This window comes from Nelusetta ayraudi, unplaced genomic scaffold, assembly GCF_046127955.1.
Source record: "Nelusetta ayraudi isolate G7.1 ecotype Tasmania unplaced genomic scaffold, CSIRO-AGI_Nayr_v1 ptg000005l, whole genome shotgun sequence".
In the NCBI taxonomy this organism is placed as follows: domain Eukaryota; kingdom Metazoa; phylum Chordata; class Actinopteri; order Tetraodontiformes; family Monacanthidae; genus Nelusetta; species Nelusetta ayraudi.
The window spans coordinates 7,266,001-7,284,616 of NW_027466055.1; the positions used below are offsets into that span (position 1 = coordinate 7,266,001).

The 18,616-nt window shown below is 48.5% G+C and overlaps 1 protein-coding gene across 6 annotated transcripts in view; it reads right to left on the reverse strand.

Moving 5' to 3' along the window:
* Positions 1-5,622: 5,622 nt before the first annotated feature.
* The window catches only part of diaph2 (diaphanous-related formin 2), a 330,904-nt gene continuing 317,910 nt past the window's right edge, over positions 5,623-18,616 (reverse strand). For all 6 annotated transcript variants that reach the window (XM_076011710.1, XM_076011702.1, XM_076011716.1 and 3 more), the window contains one exon: positions 5,623-8,330. In XM_076011710.1, the coding sequence (XP_075867825.1) occupies positions 8,266-8,330 (65 nt within the window). In that variant the 3' untranslated portion in view covers positions 5,623-8,265. The remainder of the gene's footprint in view (positions 8,331-18,616) is intronic.

Consider the following 18,616-nt stretch of genomic DNA (forward strand, 5'->3'; position numbering starts at 1 on the left):
AAGAAAGGCTTTTCATGAGGAGAAAAAAAAAAGGGAAAACTTTTTATTCAAGCCTCCACATCCAGAAGGGCACTTACCCAATTACCAAGCTCTCTTCCTCCATTTCTACATCCATCAATCCCTCCTCTATTCTTAGGTCCCATGTCTCTGTGTGTGGATGCACTGCCACGGGCTAAGAGCATGAGCTTAGTGGTGGTCAATGTAGGGCACGTCAGCGGAAACACTGTGAGTCAGCCATTTGTGACTCGTTTTTTTGGGGGGAGAGATTGCAAGAAGTGAAAGGATCACGCTTGCAGCAAACATGTCCAAGAGCTCAGCTTCCTAAAACCCCTTCCACATCTTCACTCCGCGTCTAAGCTTCTACTTTTCAAATTTAAAATGTGTCATGAAGACCAAATTAAAAAAAGCATCCTCTGATAATGGCACATTTTCTGAGGTGAAACAGAGCAGCCACACATTATTAGGCTGATGAGTAATTGGATGAATGAGAGGTAAACTCATTCTGTCGCCCTCACTTTCCCATCCTCACCGCGGCCTCGTCACTCGGCAGCCTGAAACCTGACCCTCCCTCGCACGTTTGACACATTGAAGTCTCGTCACTTCATCGCTGTTTGACAGTTTACCTCTCACAAAACTTTTTTCCTCGCCTTCCGCCTTCCCCTTTCCAGTCGGAACTTTGATAAACACACACATTCCAATCTGGATGTGCGCGCCTGCACAGCCCTCGACGCGAGCCAGTCTCGTCCTCTCCTGTCCATCTGCCAGGCAAAGCAGAGGCTCCAGACAAAGAGAGACGGAGGCTAACTCAGTGATCTGAATCAAATGGCGAGCGGAGGATGAGGAGGAGGAGGAGGAAGGGAGGAGTGATTGGTGCCAGGGAGGGGAGCGCACGGGAGACAGGAGGGATAGGATGGTGAAGGCAGGCATGAGGGGCTTGATGTGGATTTTCCCTGACAGGTTGAAGTCTCCTCTGAGCTGACCCTCTCCCTGCTGGGAGCCACGTCTCCCGGATGTGTGCGAGGGTTGGGAGGGGGAGTTCAGGGGAGGAGATATAAGCAGAGGCAATGAAGTGTGATCAGGGAAACGCTGTGCTTATCGCCATCGGTATGGGCGCCATCGGTAATCGATGCGAGCGCGAGGTGGCTTGATTTTGACACATAGCGAAGCACGCAAAGTCTTTGCAGGAATCTGTATTCAAGTTCTGAAGCGAGGTTAATACCGCCATCGCTCAGTGTCAAGTAGAATTATTGGACAGGAGCGCAGCTGGGCCCTCACTGCGAGTATAACGGCAGCGAAGACACATCTGTCGCCCGGCTCGTTTTAAAATTTCATGGGCTGAAAAAAGAAGAAGATCATTGATTTGTTAAAAAAGCAACAACCTGACAGGGCAGAGTGGACACGCCAGGTGACGAGGGCTTTCCGCTGCACTTCGGGGCTGAGAGACGGCAGGAGGATATAGTGCTCAGTCAGAATGGTGCAGCGGAGCAATGGGCAGGTGGCCACTGATGGAAATCACACTAGGTGCATTTTGTTGGAATAATATACAGTAGGGACAATGCGAGCGACACGGTGGCGCAGTGGTTAGCGCTGCCTCCTAAGAAGGTTGTGGGTTCGATTCCGGGCCTGGGACCTTTCTGTGTGGAGTTTGCATGTTCTCCCTGTATCTGTGTGGGTTCTCTCCGGGTTCTCCGGCTTCCTCCACAGTCCAAAAACATGCATGTGAGGTGAACTGAACACTCTAAATTGTCCATAGGTGTGTACGTGAGTGTGAATGGTTGTTTGTCTCTATGTGGTCCTGCGATGAACTGGCGACTTCTCCTTGCCTTCACCATATGACTGCTGGGAGAGGCTCCCCCTGTGACCATGAGCTCAGGGAGAAGTGTGTGTTGAAAATGGATGGATGCATATAGACATTGTTCCAATGCTGTTTTTAATTTCTCATAGCACAGCTGGACATTGGACTGCTGGTTCGCAAATGATTTCTCATTATACAACAGTCATGCTCCATGACACCTGTTAGATAAAAATCATGACAATTTTTAATTAGAAGATTTTACAGGTAATCTGGTGTGCCATAGAGGATAGAGTTATTATTATTGCAATTATAGGAGGGGGGCGCCCAAGAACAACATTTTCATGATAGGGCCCAGATATGCTAGCCGCGCCCCTGCTGCCAAACACTGGTAGTGGGAGGTTTTTAATTTATTATCTAGCACACTGGAGAAGATATTTCTTTTGACAGAGTTGGTGGAGGTACGACAGGGGAATTGTTGCAGTCTGCTTCGGCTCATCTCAATGATGTTTGCCTACTCTCCAAGTAGGTGGAGATGTGAAATGAAACCTAATTAAGTTGAACACCTGGCTGCTGGTAGCTTCTCTGTATGAGCGCCGTGTGCAAAGTGTGGAGTGTGTCGGCTTGGATCGTGTCTTAAGACGGGGACACGTAAGACATAAACGTGCTGAGTACACATAGCCGCACAAACTCCAACCCTGTTGAACAAACTGCCCATGACTATGCTGCTCCAGTCAAGACAAAAATGCCTTTGCCTAGCTTAAAAGGTGCAATAAAGCTAAACTGAACAAATTTGGCACCAGAGTAAAAAACAATCTTTCTAAATTACCTGGAAAGACAAAAACAAAAAAACACAGCCGTTTGTTGTCGTTTCTGCAACCATTGTTGTGGAGCTGCAGCACCGGTAACTCGTGAAGAACAAGGTTGGCCTCTTTAAGGATGTTTACTTGCAGCCAAGTACAAATTAACCTCCCAAGATCAACAATAAACCTAATTAGAGTTGTGTTCCGAAGCACACATCTCTAAACACAGATCACAGCTTGTTGAGAGATGAATCTCCATCTGTCTGGCTGCATGCTGGGAGGGGGGGCGGCTTGGAGAGGATCTGTCCCAGGATCCAGAAAAAGGGAGGCTGTGTGCACGTGTGTGTGTGTGTGTGTGTGTGTGTGTGTGTGTGTGAGAGAGAGAGAGAGAGAGAGAGAGAGAGAGCGAGAGACCCTCACGTCAACCTTTATTTGGTGATGTCATCATGCTGCTGCAGAGAACACCTGCAGAGGGAACATGTGGTTGATTTTTTTGAGAACATCTGGAAGAGGGGGGAAGGAGGCGGAGTTAGCGCTGAGGGTGTAATGTGGGAAGAGATGTGTGCGTGAGAAGGTTCTCAGTCGTCAATCTGGACGAGTTGCGGCCAGGTGGATTTGGTTTTCAGTGACCTTTAATGACCTTGAACAAAATAACCACTAAGTAACTTTTCCCCCATTCGTCTCGCACTGGAAGCTGTGAGTGGAAGCGGTCAATGAGCGTCACTGTTATTTTTTACACTTGCTGGATGTGATTTTTGTCTGTTTCCAATCGGAACTAATACACAAAAAATTCGTTCTGCATCATGTGAATGATGGAAACGTGGCACTCGCTTGTTCAAAAGTTGCCTGAAAATGCAGAGTTTCCTTCCAAACCTGCTCGGCCTGTGGCTGCTTTGCCTCTGGCTGCAGCCATTGTCCCAGGACCAGTTGTAGTAGCCTATGCACACAAACACACTCTCTCTAACTGTTTATGTTTGTCCCTAAGGCATGTTTTTTTTTTTTTGCCTTTGTAGGGGGCGCTATTGAGCATATTTTACAGTTTTTTTTAAATAGATTAAATTTTTCACCAGTTCTGACCAAAGGAATGGACAGACAGCCCAGTTGTGGAAGACACTACCACGGCCATGATTATCAACACGTTAGTTGATAGTATTGTTATTCTAAACAAATGTAACAATTATTGAACAGCAAACAAAAGTAAGAAACAAACATTCTAAAAGTTGGTTTGTTTACATAACATGGTTTGTTGGTTTGCAAGAGTGATCCCTGGTCAAATGTCAATTCTCTCTGCGTGGCCATGGCATGGAAAAGTTCGGGAACCCCTGCTAGGCTAAAATTACCAGAAAAAAAAAAGTGTAAGGTTTCATTTTTAACTGGAATTGCCTGAAACATAATTCCGGCTTTGGCCTTTTTCGTCCTGACCTTCTGCAGGAGATGAAATCCTCACGCAGTGTTTCCCTGCTTATCACATTAAATCCTTCAGTATCAAATAACACATGATTGGATTTCCCCGCTGCCTTTGCTCGCCCTCGACACCTTTGGCTGAATATACATATAAAAAAAATTGAAGTCACGGGCACCTCAGAGTTTAAGGCCTGGGAAATTATTTAAAAGGGCAATTTCCCTGGATGCGTAGTTTTCAGAGTCCGCAGCAATTTCCCTAAGCTGCCGTTGGACATGACAGCATTATCACTTTGCCTTTGACATCGTGGAAGATAAAGCAGCGGGGACGCCAAGGTCCAAATATGTTGCTTTTATAGGTAGGAGCCGTCCCATTCATCATGCGCTAACACCCCCAGTGCTGTGTAATCCCTGTCTGTAAGTCACCGCAGGGCAGGAATCTTCTGCCCTGTCACGCTGCGCCCCGGACTCACTTTCAAACCAGTTCACTTTCAAGAAAATAGAGGCACAGGGACATCGACGAAAGACACAAAGACAAAGAGGTTCTTTTCAGAAATCAGTTTATATGACAAAGTGGTTACTGTTTAGTATCATATTTCATTACATACTTGATGGAAGGGCAGTGTGCAAAACCATCTTGGGTTGTTTTTTTTTTTCATCATTTTTTTTTTTAACGTTCTCGAGGATACAATAAAGTTAAAATGTTACAAATATATAAATGTTCCTTAAGACTGTAAAACATATAGCCGGGGTAGCGAGGAGGAGGAGGAGGAAGGTGGGCAGGGATATGGCAGCTTTGCGCGTCACGGCCGGACAGGGTTTGTCAACAGTTAAGACGCATTATGTGTTGATTCAGCTGCAATTGATCTGCCGAAAATCAATAGTGAGCGCTGGCGGAGCGGGGAAGAAGTGGCGGTGTGGCAGCTGGAGCTGTTTACCCCAAACTGCCTTCGCAAATATTTCATTCTGTTTAGCAGGCGACGTCGGGAGGGGGAAGAAGGGGATCCGACGTCGTCGGCCTCCCTCTGCCTGAGTGAGCGTCTCGTGAGGTAAAAGTCCGCAACCAGACAGCGAAAGCCTGCCAGGTTTTTTTTTTTCTTTTTTCCTTTGAATCAAATGGCAGCCAACACGGCTAAAGGTTCGGACGTGCGCGTCGTTCACACACCCCTGCCCTCCTCCCTCTTGCCACGAACACAATGGCCGTGCGACCCGGAGCGTGTCGAGTCACAGGCTGGACCCAGAAACACACCACATTTTTTAATCCCGACCAGAACGACGGTTCCACTCGGGTTCCTCTGACCCGCTAGCTAACGTGCTACGACGACCACCACCACGTTTCTGTTTCTATCCTACCGATGGAATGAGGAATGAGCACAACAATCACCAGGACAGGAAATGGCGTCATTGTAGAAGTTTCTCTCTTCTCTCATCGTCTGAACGTTCATTTCCAGCCTTTTTCATATATAAATGTGTATATATTAATTTCAGTAAATATCCAGAGCGTACAAATCCAATTCAGGCGTGTGTGGCGTCGACAGACACAAAAGCCACCGAGGGTGGTTGGAACTTCTACAATGGCTAAACACTAGAGCACCTACTGCAGCTCATCCTCTGCGATTTTCCCCCCCCCCCAATTATTATTTTCATTTTCAACGACAAATAATGTTTTAACATAAGAAATACCACACAAATATGACTTTACAATCGTGCCACGGCCTCCTACTTGAAACGACTCTTATTAATCCAATAACTCTGGTTGACGACTTAATAGAATTAAAAAAATAACACATGTACTTCCAATACTTTAGCTCACACTCTGATTAAGAAAAGACACGTAATCCCTTTGATACACTGAACATTTTTTTTTTTTTCACTGTACGTTGGAAACTGGCAGTTGGCACATACAACACACATGGATTTAACCACGACGGGATCATTTTTTTTTTTCAGTCAAATTAGCGCTTGTGTTGGCGCCTACAGTGGCCAGGTAGACGGTAGGAACGGTTTCGATCCAAACTGGGCTTGTTTTATTTTGAAGAAGGGTTTAGCTGCACTTGGCGCGTCTCAACATCTACATCCTGTCTACACGCGACGCCTGCGGCAAGAACCTCCTTCGCTGTCTCTGCTCCGACCTGATACTGAGAGGAGAATGGCGCTCTCCGGAAATATCCCGCTACGTGGGAGCGTTGGTGGCTTGGATGATGTGTATATATATATATATATATGTATATATATATATATATACATATATATATATATATATATATATATATATATATATATATATATATATATAAAAATATAAAAAATAACGTATTGTATTGTATTTTTTTTTTCTTCAGAGGAATGCAAGCTGGGAGAGGAAGCATCGTGAAAGAGACACATCACAAGCTGCACCGTTTAAACCGCAATCTCCAGCCCAGCAGTGGAAGCCCACTGGATCCTCTTCTACCTACTGGGCTGGTTTGTTGCACACACTCTCTCTCTCACACACACACACACACACACACACCCAAGCGTAAAAAGGGCCGAGAGCGAACTGCGTGTGCCGCCAGGAGGGTGACCCGTGCCGGGGAGACCGTTTGCCAGCACGACGTCGTGGGTCTGTCCTCTAGCGACGCCCACTCCCCCGGGCGGGGCGACCTTACAACTGTACAGTTTATACAGCAGTGAGGGGGAGCGGAGCTGCCACAGGTGTGAATGAATACATGAGTGGGGGGGAGGAAGCTGCGGAACAGTAACAGTGACAGTAACAGTAGTTTCCCGGTTGATGAAGTCGCGTTCAGGTTGTTTAAGCTCAAACATATATGACGTGTATTTGAGTGATAAGAATTTTTTCTTTTGCTGTTGTAAATTCTGCATAATTTCAATGACTTTTACACGCAACCCTTTTTTTTCCTCAACATTTCATTCAGATAACTAAGATTTTCCAACCATTAAAAAGGCCATGAGGAAAAAATAATAACAAAAACAGCAATAATTAAACTAATTTGTCTGTTTTACACCTTTGCCCACATACGTTTCCCCATTTAAAATTTTAAAAGGAAGAGAAAGAAAAAAAAAAATCTACCATTGATCCAAATCACTGACCCATATTATTCTTTTTTTTTAGCATCCCCGTGTAGCACAAAACAGTGTGTCGCAGTGATCACAGGAGCGTTGTATGACCACAGCCTCCCCCCCGTCTTTGAAAATATCTGTGACTGCAGGAAAGGTCACCGCCCGTGTCGGCTCCTCTGGCCAGTTAGAAGCATTTAGAAATGTGTCAGTCTCTCATGTTAACAGCAAACGCGACCCCGGGACAGAGATCAGCGCCCGGGAGGCTTCGCTCAGACGCGGCTCTGCTAAAAATAAACGCATCCTTGTCAAGATGGAGATTACAGTTTCCCAGTCCGCGAGTCGCAAGCTGTTAAAGTATCGCCGCGTTTTTCCTTTTTCAAAGAAAACTTGGAGTGAAGTGTGTCCTGATGTTCTCTGACAGGATTATGAAAACCTTCAAATTAGGAAAAGCAAAAAAAAAATCAAAAACATCAAAAAACCAAACAGCAGACGCTCCCGTCTTCCTCTGGGAGTTTGGTCACTTGATTAATGAGACGGAAGCAGTTTTGGTGGTGGGAACCTTGTTGTTCTTCTGAGGGACAGCTGGCCGCCCGCCCTGATGTTCCAACATTTTGCCACGACGGTGACACTGCCAGCACTGGCGCAGTCCTTGTTGGCAGAACGCTCGTCTCCAGCCCACCGCGTGCTGTTTCATGTCGCAATCAAAACTGCGTGCGGACTGCAGTATTTTGATTAGTGGGCAGGCTTGAAGTCTTACAAGAACAAAATCAAGAAACGCTTTCTCATTCCAAATGGATGCAGCCTTGAAAATGTGTTTTTTTTTTCTCTTCTGTCTTCTTGTTTTTTTTTTTGGTTTTTTTTGGTTTTTTTAAAAAACCTTCAAGAGAGCACATGGACATTTCTAGTGTTGGAAACAAATGAATAAATATGTAAGGCGTCAGAAAAAAAAAACAGCATGAAAATTAAATGTTGTACTGTGGATGCCTCAGTTCTCTGCAGCAGCTGCTGCTGCTGCTCGCAGTAACATCGTCCTTTGAATGATGCTCTGAATGTGTGTGAAAGTGTATATGTGTGTGTGTGTGTGTGTGTGTGGGCCGCCACAAAGGGACGGTCCGTCCGTCCGTCCGTCCTCCCCTCAGACATCCTCCGGGTCTCCACCTCGCAGGCCTCTTTGGCACTTGTCGAGCGTCCTGTGGTAGACGCGGCTGATCATCGAGCTTGGTGACTTGCGTTGTGGCGCGACCGGGACCTTTCCAGCACCGCTCGCCGGTTGTCTGTTCGGGGAGGACACGACAACAACAAGAAGAAGGGAGTCAGAGACGGAGAGATGCACCGGAGGAATGTCGTGCCACACTGGGAGGTCGGAGGGGGGGGGGGGTGTGTGCAGAGGGCCGAGGTGAGGGGGAGCGGCGGCGGCAGCGTGAGGCAAATGCAGGCTGATTGAGAGGCGAGCAGTAGGGGAGGAGGTCGGAGTCAAGGTGCTCGTGTCTGGTGTCATAGTAACTCCGCTCAGATCCTCCGTCAGGACGCGGAAAAAGGGCCCTCGACTCGCTCTCGCGTCGGATGCGGTGCGGCATGTGCACGGGACACAAAGCAAATCCGCAGAGGAGAGGAGAGGAGCGGAGAGGAGAGGAGAGGGGAGGGGAGGAGAGGGGAGGGAAGGAGAGGAGAGGAGAGGAGAGCGGCTGCGCAGACAAATAGGACCGACAAGCGAGTGAGAGAGTGAACAGCAGAACAAAAAACACAAACAAACAAACAAACAAAGGAAAAAAAAAAAAAACGGGCCTCGTATGTTGCAGACAGACATTCAACTGAGCATTTTTTTCTGTTACAGCATTCTGGCAGATTCTTTGTACGATGGGTGGAAACGTAAAACCCTGGTATGGGTTTTCGAAAGGCCCACAGCGCCCATTAATATGAAGGTCTGTTCATTTCAATAGAGCTCCACATTCACTTGGAGCTCTATTGAAATGAACAATAGAGCTCCATCTTTTATATTTCTTATATATATATACATATATATAGGAGAAAAGGCTTTTAGGACTGCATGGGATTTTCGGCTGCAGTACCACAAATGGCCACCTGGAAAAAAACACGGTGCCGCCATATTAGCTGTCTGATATCCAAAAACAGTCGTGCTTTGCTCTTTACCCAATTGATACTTTTGACTTGCATCGGAGAAACCATTAAATCAGAAGTATGTGTCTGAACTTAGGACTGGTCGTATAAATAACCTCCACCTGGTTTCAAGCTAGGAGAACTACACGGCGCCGCTTTCAAAAAAGAACCAGAAGCGGCTTTAAAGAGACCATTCATCACAGCTGCGTCCAGGTGGCAGGTGGAAACAGGAACACGTGCACGTTTACGGGCGGCGTTGGTTAGAAGCTGCCGCGTTTGGCCGCCGCTGCCACAGGGGGCGTCATCGATACTTGGTCAGCTGCGACCGCCTTGGGATGCAGATGCACGCGCTCCCGCTTGGACGCACGGGGGCACAAAATGAGCGTGTGGCGACTCGCTTTCGAGTCATTTGGAAGCCAAATTGTTGTAACCTCGTTTCTGTCCAAAGCAGCCTCCCTTTTTTTTTTGTACCTCCCCCTCGCCTACCCCCCCCTCGCCTCCCCCCCACCAGGAGGGAGCACACAGGCACGAAGCACAAAGCTGAGGTGGCTGGTACGCTAGCTTATCGCTGCGCTGCCTGGCTGTCCTTCACTGTTACTGAGGAAGGGATGGAGGAAACGCACACCTAATTATTTTTCATTCATTCATTCATTCATTCATTCATTCTCATCATAAATTAAACTGACTGGATATTTCAGCCTCAGCATGAAAAGGCTGAACCTGGTGAACTCCATCTGATGGTCGCTCTGTTTGCAAGCATTGAGTTTCTGTCACGCTTCCGCTGTCACTGACGACAGAGCAACTTGCTGCACCGGTTGGACGTGCAACTGTGTGAATGTCCATGAGACAGCACTGCTATCATACAGGAGTTAAAGGTCCAGTGTGTAAAATTTGGCTTGATTTAGGATTTTTGTATTGGTACTGCCCATACATACATTAATACAAGTGTGTAATCACAGTACAATGAAAGTCATTTAGATTTCCTACCCTTAGAATGGTTTGAAGAGTCTTGCTTCTCGTTAGCTGCCATCTTGCGTCGACATTTTTTAAGAAAATTCGGAATTTATTTTATTTATTTTTTTATCTATTTATTTTTAGGACCTGAAAGTGTCCTACTTGCAAAACACGCTGTCAGACGGGTTTCCTATAATACTGGACTTCCTTTAAAATTTTACACACTGGACCATTAAAGAATAAAGACAAAATTCACAAATTCACTGTTTTGATACTTCTTGTGTCTGCTGGCCTGTCAGTGAACGCCACACCAGTGAGAAAAGTCCAGCCATCACTTCTTCACCACGGTCCACTGGTCCGACCATGTGTGCAACGTCGCACAAAGCACCTTTAGCAGGCTGTGAACACAGGGTCAGATGTAGTTTTTTTTGTTTTGTTTTGTTTTAAAGGGCAAATCGTGCTCTGCTGCTCTGCTGCAACCTCAGATGAAAAATAAAACAAGTATAATATGGGAACCCATAAAACCAATAAGACAATATTTTTGCATTTTTGCTCTGTTCTGTGTCCGCTGAGCTCGTTCTTCACAAACTACAAGCTGCGGTAATAAATGGGCAGCGCCGCTCAACATCACATACAGCGACACGCAGCGCTCGCTGGCCTGGTACGGAATGTAAAGAACAATAAATAAATAAATAAATAAATAAATGACTGCGTTTGCGTTCAAGTCGCTGGCAACCGATGGGAGAGAAAAAAAAAATCTTTGCTCAACAGAAGATGATCCTCGAGCGGGGAGCTATTGGCTTCCCATAAACGCGTGGATGAAAGCCCCCCCCCACCCCCGCGTCCCCCAACCACAACAATCTTTCACAACAACTTAACAAACGGCAGCCAACGTCTCCTACAAGAGAGATAAAAGATCACGATGAGACTCGACAGAATTGAACACGTCAAGCACAGAGTGTGGGGGGGAGGGGGGGGGGGGGGAGACAACAACATGAAATAGACGGAGATATCCGCACACAAAGACACAAACTCAATCTCTCTCTCTCCCTACTAGCACCACCACCACCACCACTACTTTCCACGTGGGGAGGAATTGATTGCTACCTGGGTTCTAGTCACATCTAGCTTTTGACGGCTTCTTTTACCTGATTCTCCCGGAGGCGACGTCTTTCGTCGCGATACAGCCGGCGTGACGCAGAGGAGCACAAAGAACAAGGAGGAGAAATTGACAAAGGGATGGCGGGCGACGCCGCGCGGCGACGTCGTCGGCAAAGCGGAACTTAATTAAACGGAAGCTTGGCGACACGTCTCGGAATGCTGCGGAATGCACCGAGGATTTCGGTGACGGTGGGCAGATGGAAGGGAGGAGGGGGGAACACGCTTATGCAAATGTTGCACGGCAGTATGTTAGCGTTCAGAGTCCTCTCACTCACACACACACACGCGCACAGAAGGGAAGTATGTGTTGCTCGGGACAAAGGGAGCCGGCTCAGTACATCGCATCGAGATCGAGGAAAACACTCACTCACACACACACACTCACACACACACACACACACACACACACACACACACACACACAGCTCTGTTTCAAACACACAAGCCTCTTTGCGTGTATATCGCAATGATCCCTGCCACCAGGGAGGGCGCTCTGTATGAGACAAGGGTAATAGGAGGAGGAGAGGACGCCCAGATTACTAAACAGGCGAGGCGAGGGCCTTCACTCCCCTCCGACCTGCTCCCCGGCGCCCCCAACCTCCGCTGAGACGCCGCTCCGCGTTACGATAGCTGACACGATCCTCCGTACACCACTCCCCAAAGAGATAAGGTTCCATAATGAGCTTTGCGTTAGCGCCGTCGTCTGGCTAATTGCGCCCGGGTTACATCACGGCGAGGCTCCTGTGATCAGGAGAAGGAGAAGCTGTCGGTCGCCAATCAAACTCCTCCCGGGAAAGCACGTGGTGGACCCAACGTCACGTTCACGGCTGAACACGGGGAGGTTTACGTTACGGTGTAAGATAATGGATGTTGCAGCAGCCGCCGTCCCGAGGATGGAGGTTGAGGGATCCCCAGTGGGGGAAGACGGATCGTGGATCTACTCAAGAGGACCCATGAGGCCGTGACGGGCGCCTCGTCTTGGATTGCAACAGACTTGTGAAAATCTGACGGCTCCACTTTCATCTGATCTCCTTGTCATTGTTTATTCCAGTTGGCCCGTCAAGAGTTACATACACTGCCGCTCAAGGGTTTGGGGTCACTGCCTCATTTCTGCATTGAACTCCATTAGAAGCACCTTCATGAGATCATCCCCTGGAATGCTCTGAGAACATCCCCGTCTATTTCCCCACAGCGCACAGGAAACGCCTGTGGGATGGCGTTGACTGTTGTTACTTTCAATGTCTAATTGAATGAATATCAAGTGTGCAATACGCAGCCATCATCACAGAATTTTAGTGATTTAAATTGCCAAGAAAAATTCAAACATTTCGAAAACAACGCTTTGTATTATTATCACACTTAGTTGTGTGTGTCAACCCATGAAAGAGTAAAACCTGCATCATGGCCTAACAGCCTATTTTTAGTGTGTTCACACAGAATTTTGCACACTTTTGAATCCTTTGAATCACTTTTAATTAGACATTGGAAATGGGTTTCATTAAACACTAAAATGTTCCCCATACTTGTTGAGCACATCCTGTAACTCGTAATGCACTCGTAACGATCGCCGAACATTCAAGATCATTATTTCATAAAACTGGTTAGAATGGAGTTCAGCGCAGAAGTGAGTCAGTGACCCCAGACTTTTGAACGGCGGTGTGCATTGTTTGAGAATATAAACACAACAGAGGTGATTAGATCTTCCCCCTGCTGCACGGCAACATGTTTTTTTTTTCCCCTGTTTATTTCCACCGAGAAGGGGTGAAGGGTGGGGGAGTGTCTGCAGCAGCAGCAGCAGCAGCCATTCCCTCCCTCCTTCCCTCCCTCCCACCCAACCTGCCTCCTCCCCCGAAGGCTCCGAGGTTCAGAGTAATGGAACCGGCTGCACAGAAAGGAGATATGGTGTATAAATGTGATGCAGAGGGAGAGGAGCTATTTCTTCCTCCTAAAAGTTATGGTCCGGGTATCGCAAAACTACCGCCGTGGCAAACAGTGACACTCGTTCACTGGTAAGAGGAATCGCTGCAAAAAAAAAAAAACAGATTTAAAAAAAAAAAAAAGAAAAAAGGGGAGGAGGCACAGGCAGAAAAAAAAAGATGAGTTTTTCTGCCTGCGCCTCCTCCAGAGCTGAGGAAAGAGAAAGAGACAGAAGGACGGTGAGGATGGCGGGGCGGAGCACATTCAGTGTCACTGACCCGTTTTTATGTGAAGGATGAACAGGGATGTAAATGTATGCAGGCGACGGTAAAATATGAGGAGATTGCAGCAGCATGTGGAGGTTCAAGATCTGTTCTTTACAGTCTGTGTTTGACATTTTGTTCTTCTCTTTATTTTTTTTTACATATACAACATATTATTGTACTTTTCCAAGTACACCAGCGAGGTCATTTTGAGAGGATTTTAACATTCTATGATGTTTCCCCACAAAGACAAAAACACCATCTATTTGAATATCCACGGTTCTGTAAACTACTTTATTTATTTATTCATTGCTGATAAGTTGATTAGTCTTGGATTAGTTGACCCTGTCGTTTCCTGCAGCTTTCTTTTGCTTTAATCACAGATGTGATCTCATCCGCACTATTGACACATCCACTTCCTCTCATACTGCCTCAACACCACATATTGATTTCCTATAAGTCCATGAATGACTTTGGGGGGAGATTCCCGTTAATACACAGTTTACTTAAACCAACGGGATGAATCACACTCTGGCTAGAGAGACGCACCAGTGAAACCTCGCCACCAACCCTGACCTGCAGTGTGGTGCCGGCCTGCTGGGGCTTCAACGATCACGCTCGGGGGAGATGGGGGGTGCGTGAGCGTGGCTTTTGACAGAAAGCAGCGCTGATGTCAAGCTGCGTTATCTCGGCACGCTATTGCGGCCAAACGGCTGAGTAAAATGCCGCGCGAGGAGGAGGAGGAGGAGAGCGAGATAGCGAAACATTCCGCTCTGTATTTTCTCCCCCTCACTCTATTCCACCGTCCGTCTTTCACTCCCTCGTTCCAACCGCCCCTGCTCCCTCCTCACTCCTGTTTACGAGAGCGAGGAGTGAGGCCTCTCTTGTGATTCCTCAACACTCGGGGGGCGGGGGAGGGGCAGGAAGTAAACAGGGCCAAAGCCGCCCCACCGTCATCAACACACGCAAAGTAAATTTCCGTGGCGGGCCAGACGTGCGTCCACGCCCACGCGTGGGTACGCGGGTTTTGCATTCTTGCCTGACACTTTGTATACGCAGGTCTGCGGGCGGATTGAGTTCAGCCTGACAGCCTGTTGAGATAAGCAACGGACCGGAGAAGGCTCAGCCGGGCCGGGCCGGGCCAAGGCCACTCAAAACATAAGCAAGCGCTTTGGACAGCGCTCGGATGTGTGTAATCTTTCCGTGCCTCTATCGCCACTCTATCGACGGCGGGCTGAGGTTTGGCGGCGCCAGTATGGTGCGTTTCCGTACCGGTCGGCCAAACCCGACCACTGACCCAGTTCCGGAACACAGCCATTCTTCGCCGCTAACAGCCTCTCGCGGCCGTCTTTTCTCATTTCCTTTTCTTTCCCTCTTCCCTTTTGGCAGAAAACTGGGCTGTGCACTGTCACTCAAAAAAAGCATTAGGGCCGATTTTCTTGTAAGGGCCACGCTTAGCGTCCCCCTCCCCCCCTCAGTATCCCCCACTTCTGCCTGTATTGCACCTCCTGTCATGCATACAGTTTATAAGTACAGGCTATTTCCCTGTCAAGCTCCTACATTCACTCAGCGCAACAATGTGCACAAATTGTCAATCCCGTAACAACCCCCGGTCTGAAATGGCTTTGGTCCGTCAGTAATGCATTCTGACTGCTGGGCACAAAAAAAAACGGTGTCGGAGGAGGGAGGCAAATCTCGCCACGTGCTCGAATAGAAATCCGGGACAGGGTGGAGCGTGGGGGCAAATAAACGACCGGTTTATCTTCTCTGCTGGGAACTTTTGACGGGTCTCTACTGGGCAAGCCAGCAGCAGCAGCAGAGAGAAGAAGGGTTTGTGCATGTAGAACCTGTGTGCGCGCTCGGGGGGGCATTTCGGGCTCGGAGTGAAAGAGCGTTTGTCTACCTCGGGAGTTAGAAAGAAAAGAATAAAGAAGAACAAACTGTCTTTTCTCTTTGAAGCTCAAGCCGAACATTTGTTAAGTTTTTGATTGAAAACGACGAGGCCCGAAACGCTCGAGGATTCACAGCTTCTCCACGGAGGCCCCCCCCGGGGTTCAGAGATCTTCTTAAAATATCTCTGCAGGACTTTATTCCTCGGTCACGGAACAATGCCTCTTGGCATTCTGGGATGCAGCCGAGGCGCACGCAGCCAAATGAACAGTTATGTGAAAACACTTTTGCGATCGATGGGCGCCCGAAGCAAAGAAAAAAACAAAAAAAACAACCCTCCCATTCATGATTGTCCTCACAGCAGAGTTTCAGGAGGCAGGTTTCAACCTGAGCAGAACCATGAAAGAAAACAAATATCCTATCAAGTAAATTCCTGAAAATTCCCTCCAGTTTGAAAAAAACTGCTTTGCTCTGACAGCAGCAACACTCTGAGGTTGCACACGGCAAAGCTGAAATCCAGGGGGCGATCTGACGGACAGCAGCAGATGTTTAAATCCTCTCTCGCAGGCAGCCGCTTCATCTCGCTGCATCTTTCTGGGTCAAACTAATTGAACAAACAAACCAAACTCTTTTTTATTTCTCCTTCAGAAATGATCAGAGGTTTCCACCTGTCTTTTTGGCTCTTTTTTCCCCCTTCAAAGTGCTCCAATTAACGGCTTGATCAGTTCAAGCGGCCTCTCGTGTTGCACTCGCGAGTCAAAGATTCTGGGCACCAGACTGAGGCTTTTGATTTGAGGGATGGGGAGGGGTGGTGGGTGGTGGTGGGGCTTCACCAGCAGCTCCACGCTATGACCACAAGGCATGCAGGAGTCGTGGAGAGCACAGATGGGGTTTGTGGCAGAGTCCTGGCCCTTTTTTCCAGCCTTCTCCTCTCACAGGCCCGAGCCAGGAGAGAGAGAGAGAGTCATCCATCAGGCCAAGGCACTCTACTGCCTTGGGGGGGCCAGGCACTGACCCTATAACACTGATTGGGCCTCGGTGGGAGGCCTGGACCCCCTGCCTGCACGGACATCAGTGCCTGGCTCGCTCCACCGAGGCTGGGCCTCAACTGGACCGAGCCGGAGCAGTGACCTGCTTCGGTTTAGTTTCTCTGGAGGACCCAGAACGCCGACATCCTCGTGTGACACTCGACACAATCTGTGCAGATAAGAAAAAAAAAAAAACAGGCCTTTCAAGTGCAAAAGGGCTGTTACTTATTTAGCCCGCCGCTACACTGGCACTGGATGAGCGCTAAACTGAAAGCTAAGATGACATTTATTTACTGTATGTGTCCTGTGAGCTGTGTGACACACTGAATTTCCCTGAGGGTCTGAATAAAGTGTACATCATCACAACCATCATCATCATAACGCAGTGTAATTTTATCTTAAAAAGCTGCAATTTCCAGCGACGCCTCCACGTCGCTCGCTGGGGGTCGAGGAGACGCCAGCGGCCAATCGGGCGCACGAGGCGCAGCCCGTGATTGGCAGGTGGAAGAGCAAACAGTCAGATAGTTAGACAAATGGAAGCCAAGATATAGTTTGACAGACAGATGGGAGCGTGAATGGGCGGCTTTGGCAACACGATAAGGTAAACAGGCTGATGGATCGGCAAACAAATGTGGGCGGGGGGAGGGAGGAAGAAAACACGGCGGCGGTGGCGGGGAGGAGGGTGGGGGGTCGGGGCTAAGACACAAAGTCCGGCCCCGCGGACAACAAAAGATAGGCGGCCCGATAGGCCGATAAACACAGATGGATGGCGGCGATACGGCGGGAGGTGGCGGCGAGATCGATCAGATTGCTTTATTCTGTTTGCTCGGCAAACTGGAGATTTGATGCGGCTGATATGTGGGAGATCTGTTTGCGGCGACGCCAGGCGTGACTGTTACAGATGGCCGGATAGTGACACATCTCAATCTCTGCCCGTCTGCCGAGTCTGTCTGGTCTGCCTGCCGGTCTGTCTGCCTGTCTGTCTGTCTGTCTGTCTGTGCCACGCTGGCACCGCCTGCAGCTCTGCGCAGTCTGAGAGAGAAACCTCGATTTCTGGCTCTGTGCGTCTCTGTTGTGTTACGCGCCGTGTTTGCGCTTTAGACTGAAGTGTGCGTCAGGTGTTGACGCCCCCTGCCCCCTCCACACACACACACACACACACACACACACACACGCACACACCCACACACACACCTAGCCGTAGCTTAGGGGAGAAAACTGGGGACTGGGTGCCTCAGAATGGAGATGAGGGGTGGAATTTTTTTTTTGGGGGGGGGGGGGGGGTTTACTTAAGATTTGTGGAGGAAGAAGGAAAACACACACACACACATACACATGCACACATGCACACACAGACAGAAAATGGATGCACTGACAAGCTGATGCCTCATTACTGCCGCTCGCGTTTATCACGTCAGCGAGGGAAGACAAGGCTATGTGAAGTTTCGGAGTCAAGGGCTCTTCTAGTTAGACAGGGTGGCTTCTTCTTTTTCTCCTCCTTTTTATTTTACATTTTTTCTTTCCCCCCGGTGCTGCTTGAGGGACATGGCGGTGCACTGTAACCAGCCTTGATGAGTGTTGCAGGGCTTATAATAGACAGGGAAGAGCCAGAGAGCTCGGTGCCCTTTCAGAGGTGCAGCGTCTCTCACAGGCTGACAGCCTGCGAGGGCCTCCGCTCCGCTCCGCTCCCCTCCGCCATGACGCCCTCGCCGCCTGACACGCCCGACGTGCAAACACACCGCGCACAGGTGGCACAGTGGGGGGGGGAAGCAAATAAGTTCAGAGCACACGTGAGCTGGCGCTGTTGCTCGTTTTGCCGATAATACCTGACAGGCTGCGTCCCGGCATCTTCCGGTACGCATTAGCGCTCGCCAACATCAGCCGGAGCTGCGAAAAACAACAAGCGGCAGCGGCCACGAGGACCTGCATTCTGGCGGCACGGCTGTAAAACATCAAACCAAACCACCAACACAGCCGAAGCCGCGTCTCTGGTGTTGAGTCAAAACCAGAAGCAGGAAACTGTTTTGTTTTGTCTTCCAGTCAGAGAAAACAAGTAAAGAGATTTCTGCACAGTCTCAATCATACCTGGAATGAATGGCGTGAACTCGTCTCTTACTGTGAAACTCCACACTGGTCACCCAGGGACGCCCGACTGACAGGACGTTGAGTAGAACTGAGGTGATTTCAATCTTTAGTGAACTCTCTTTAGGGTTTAATTCGCATTGGGAT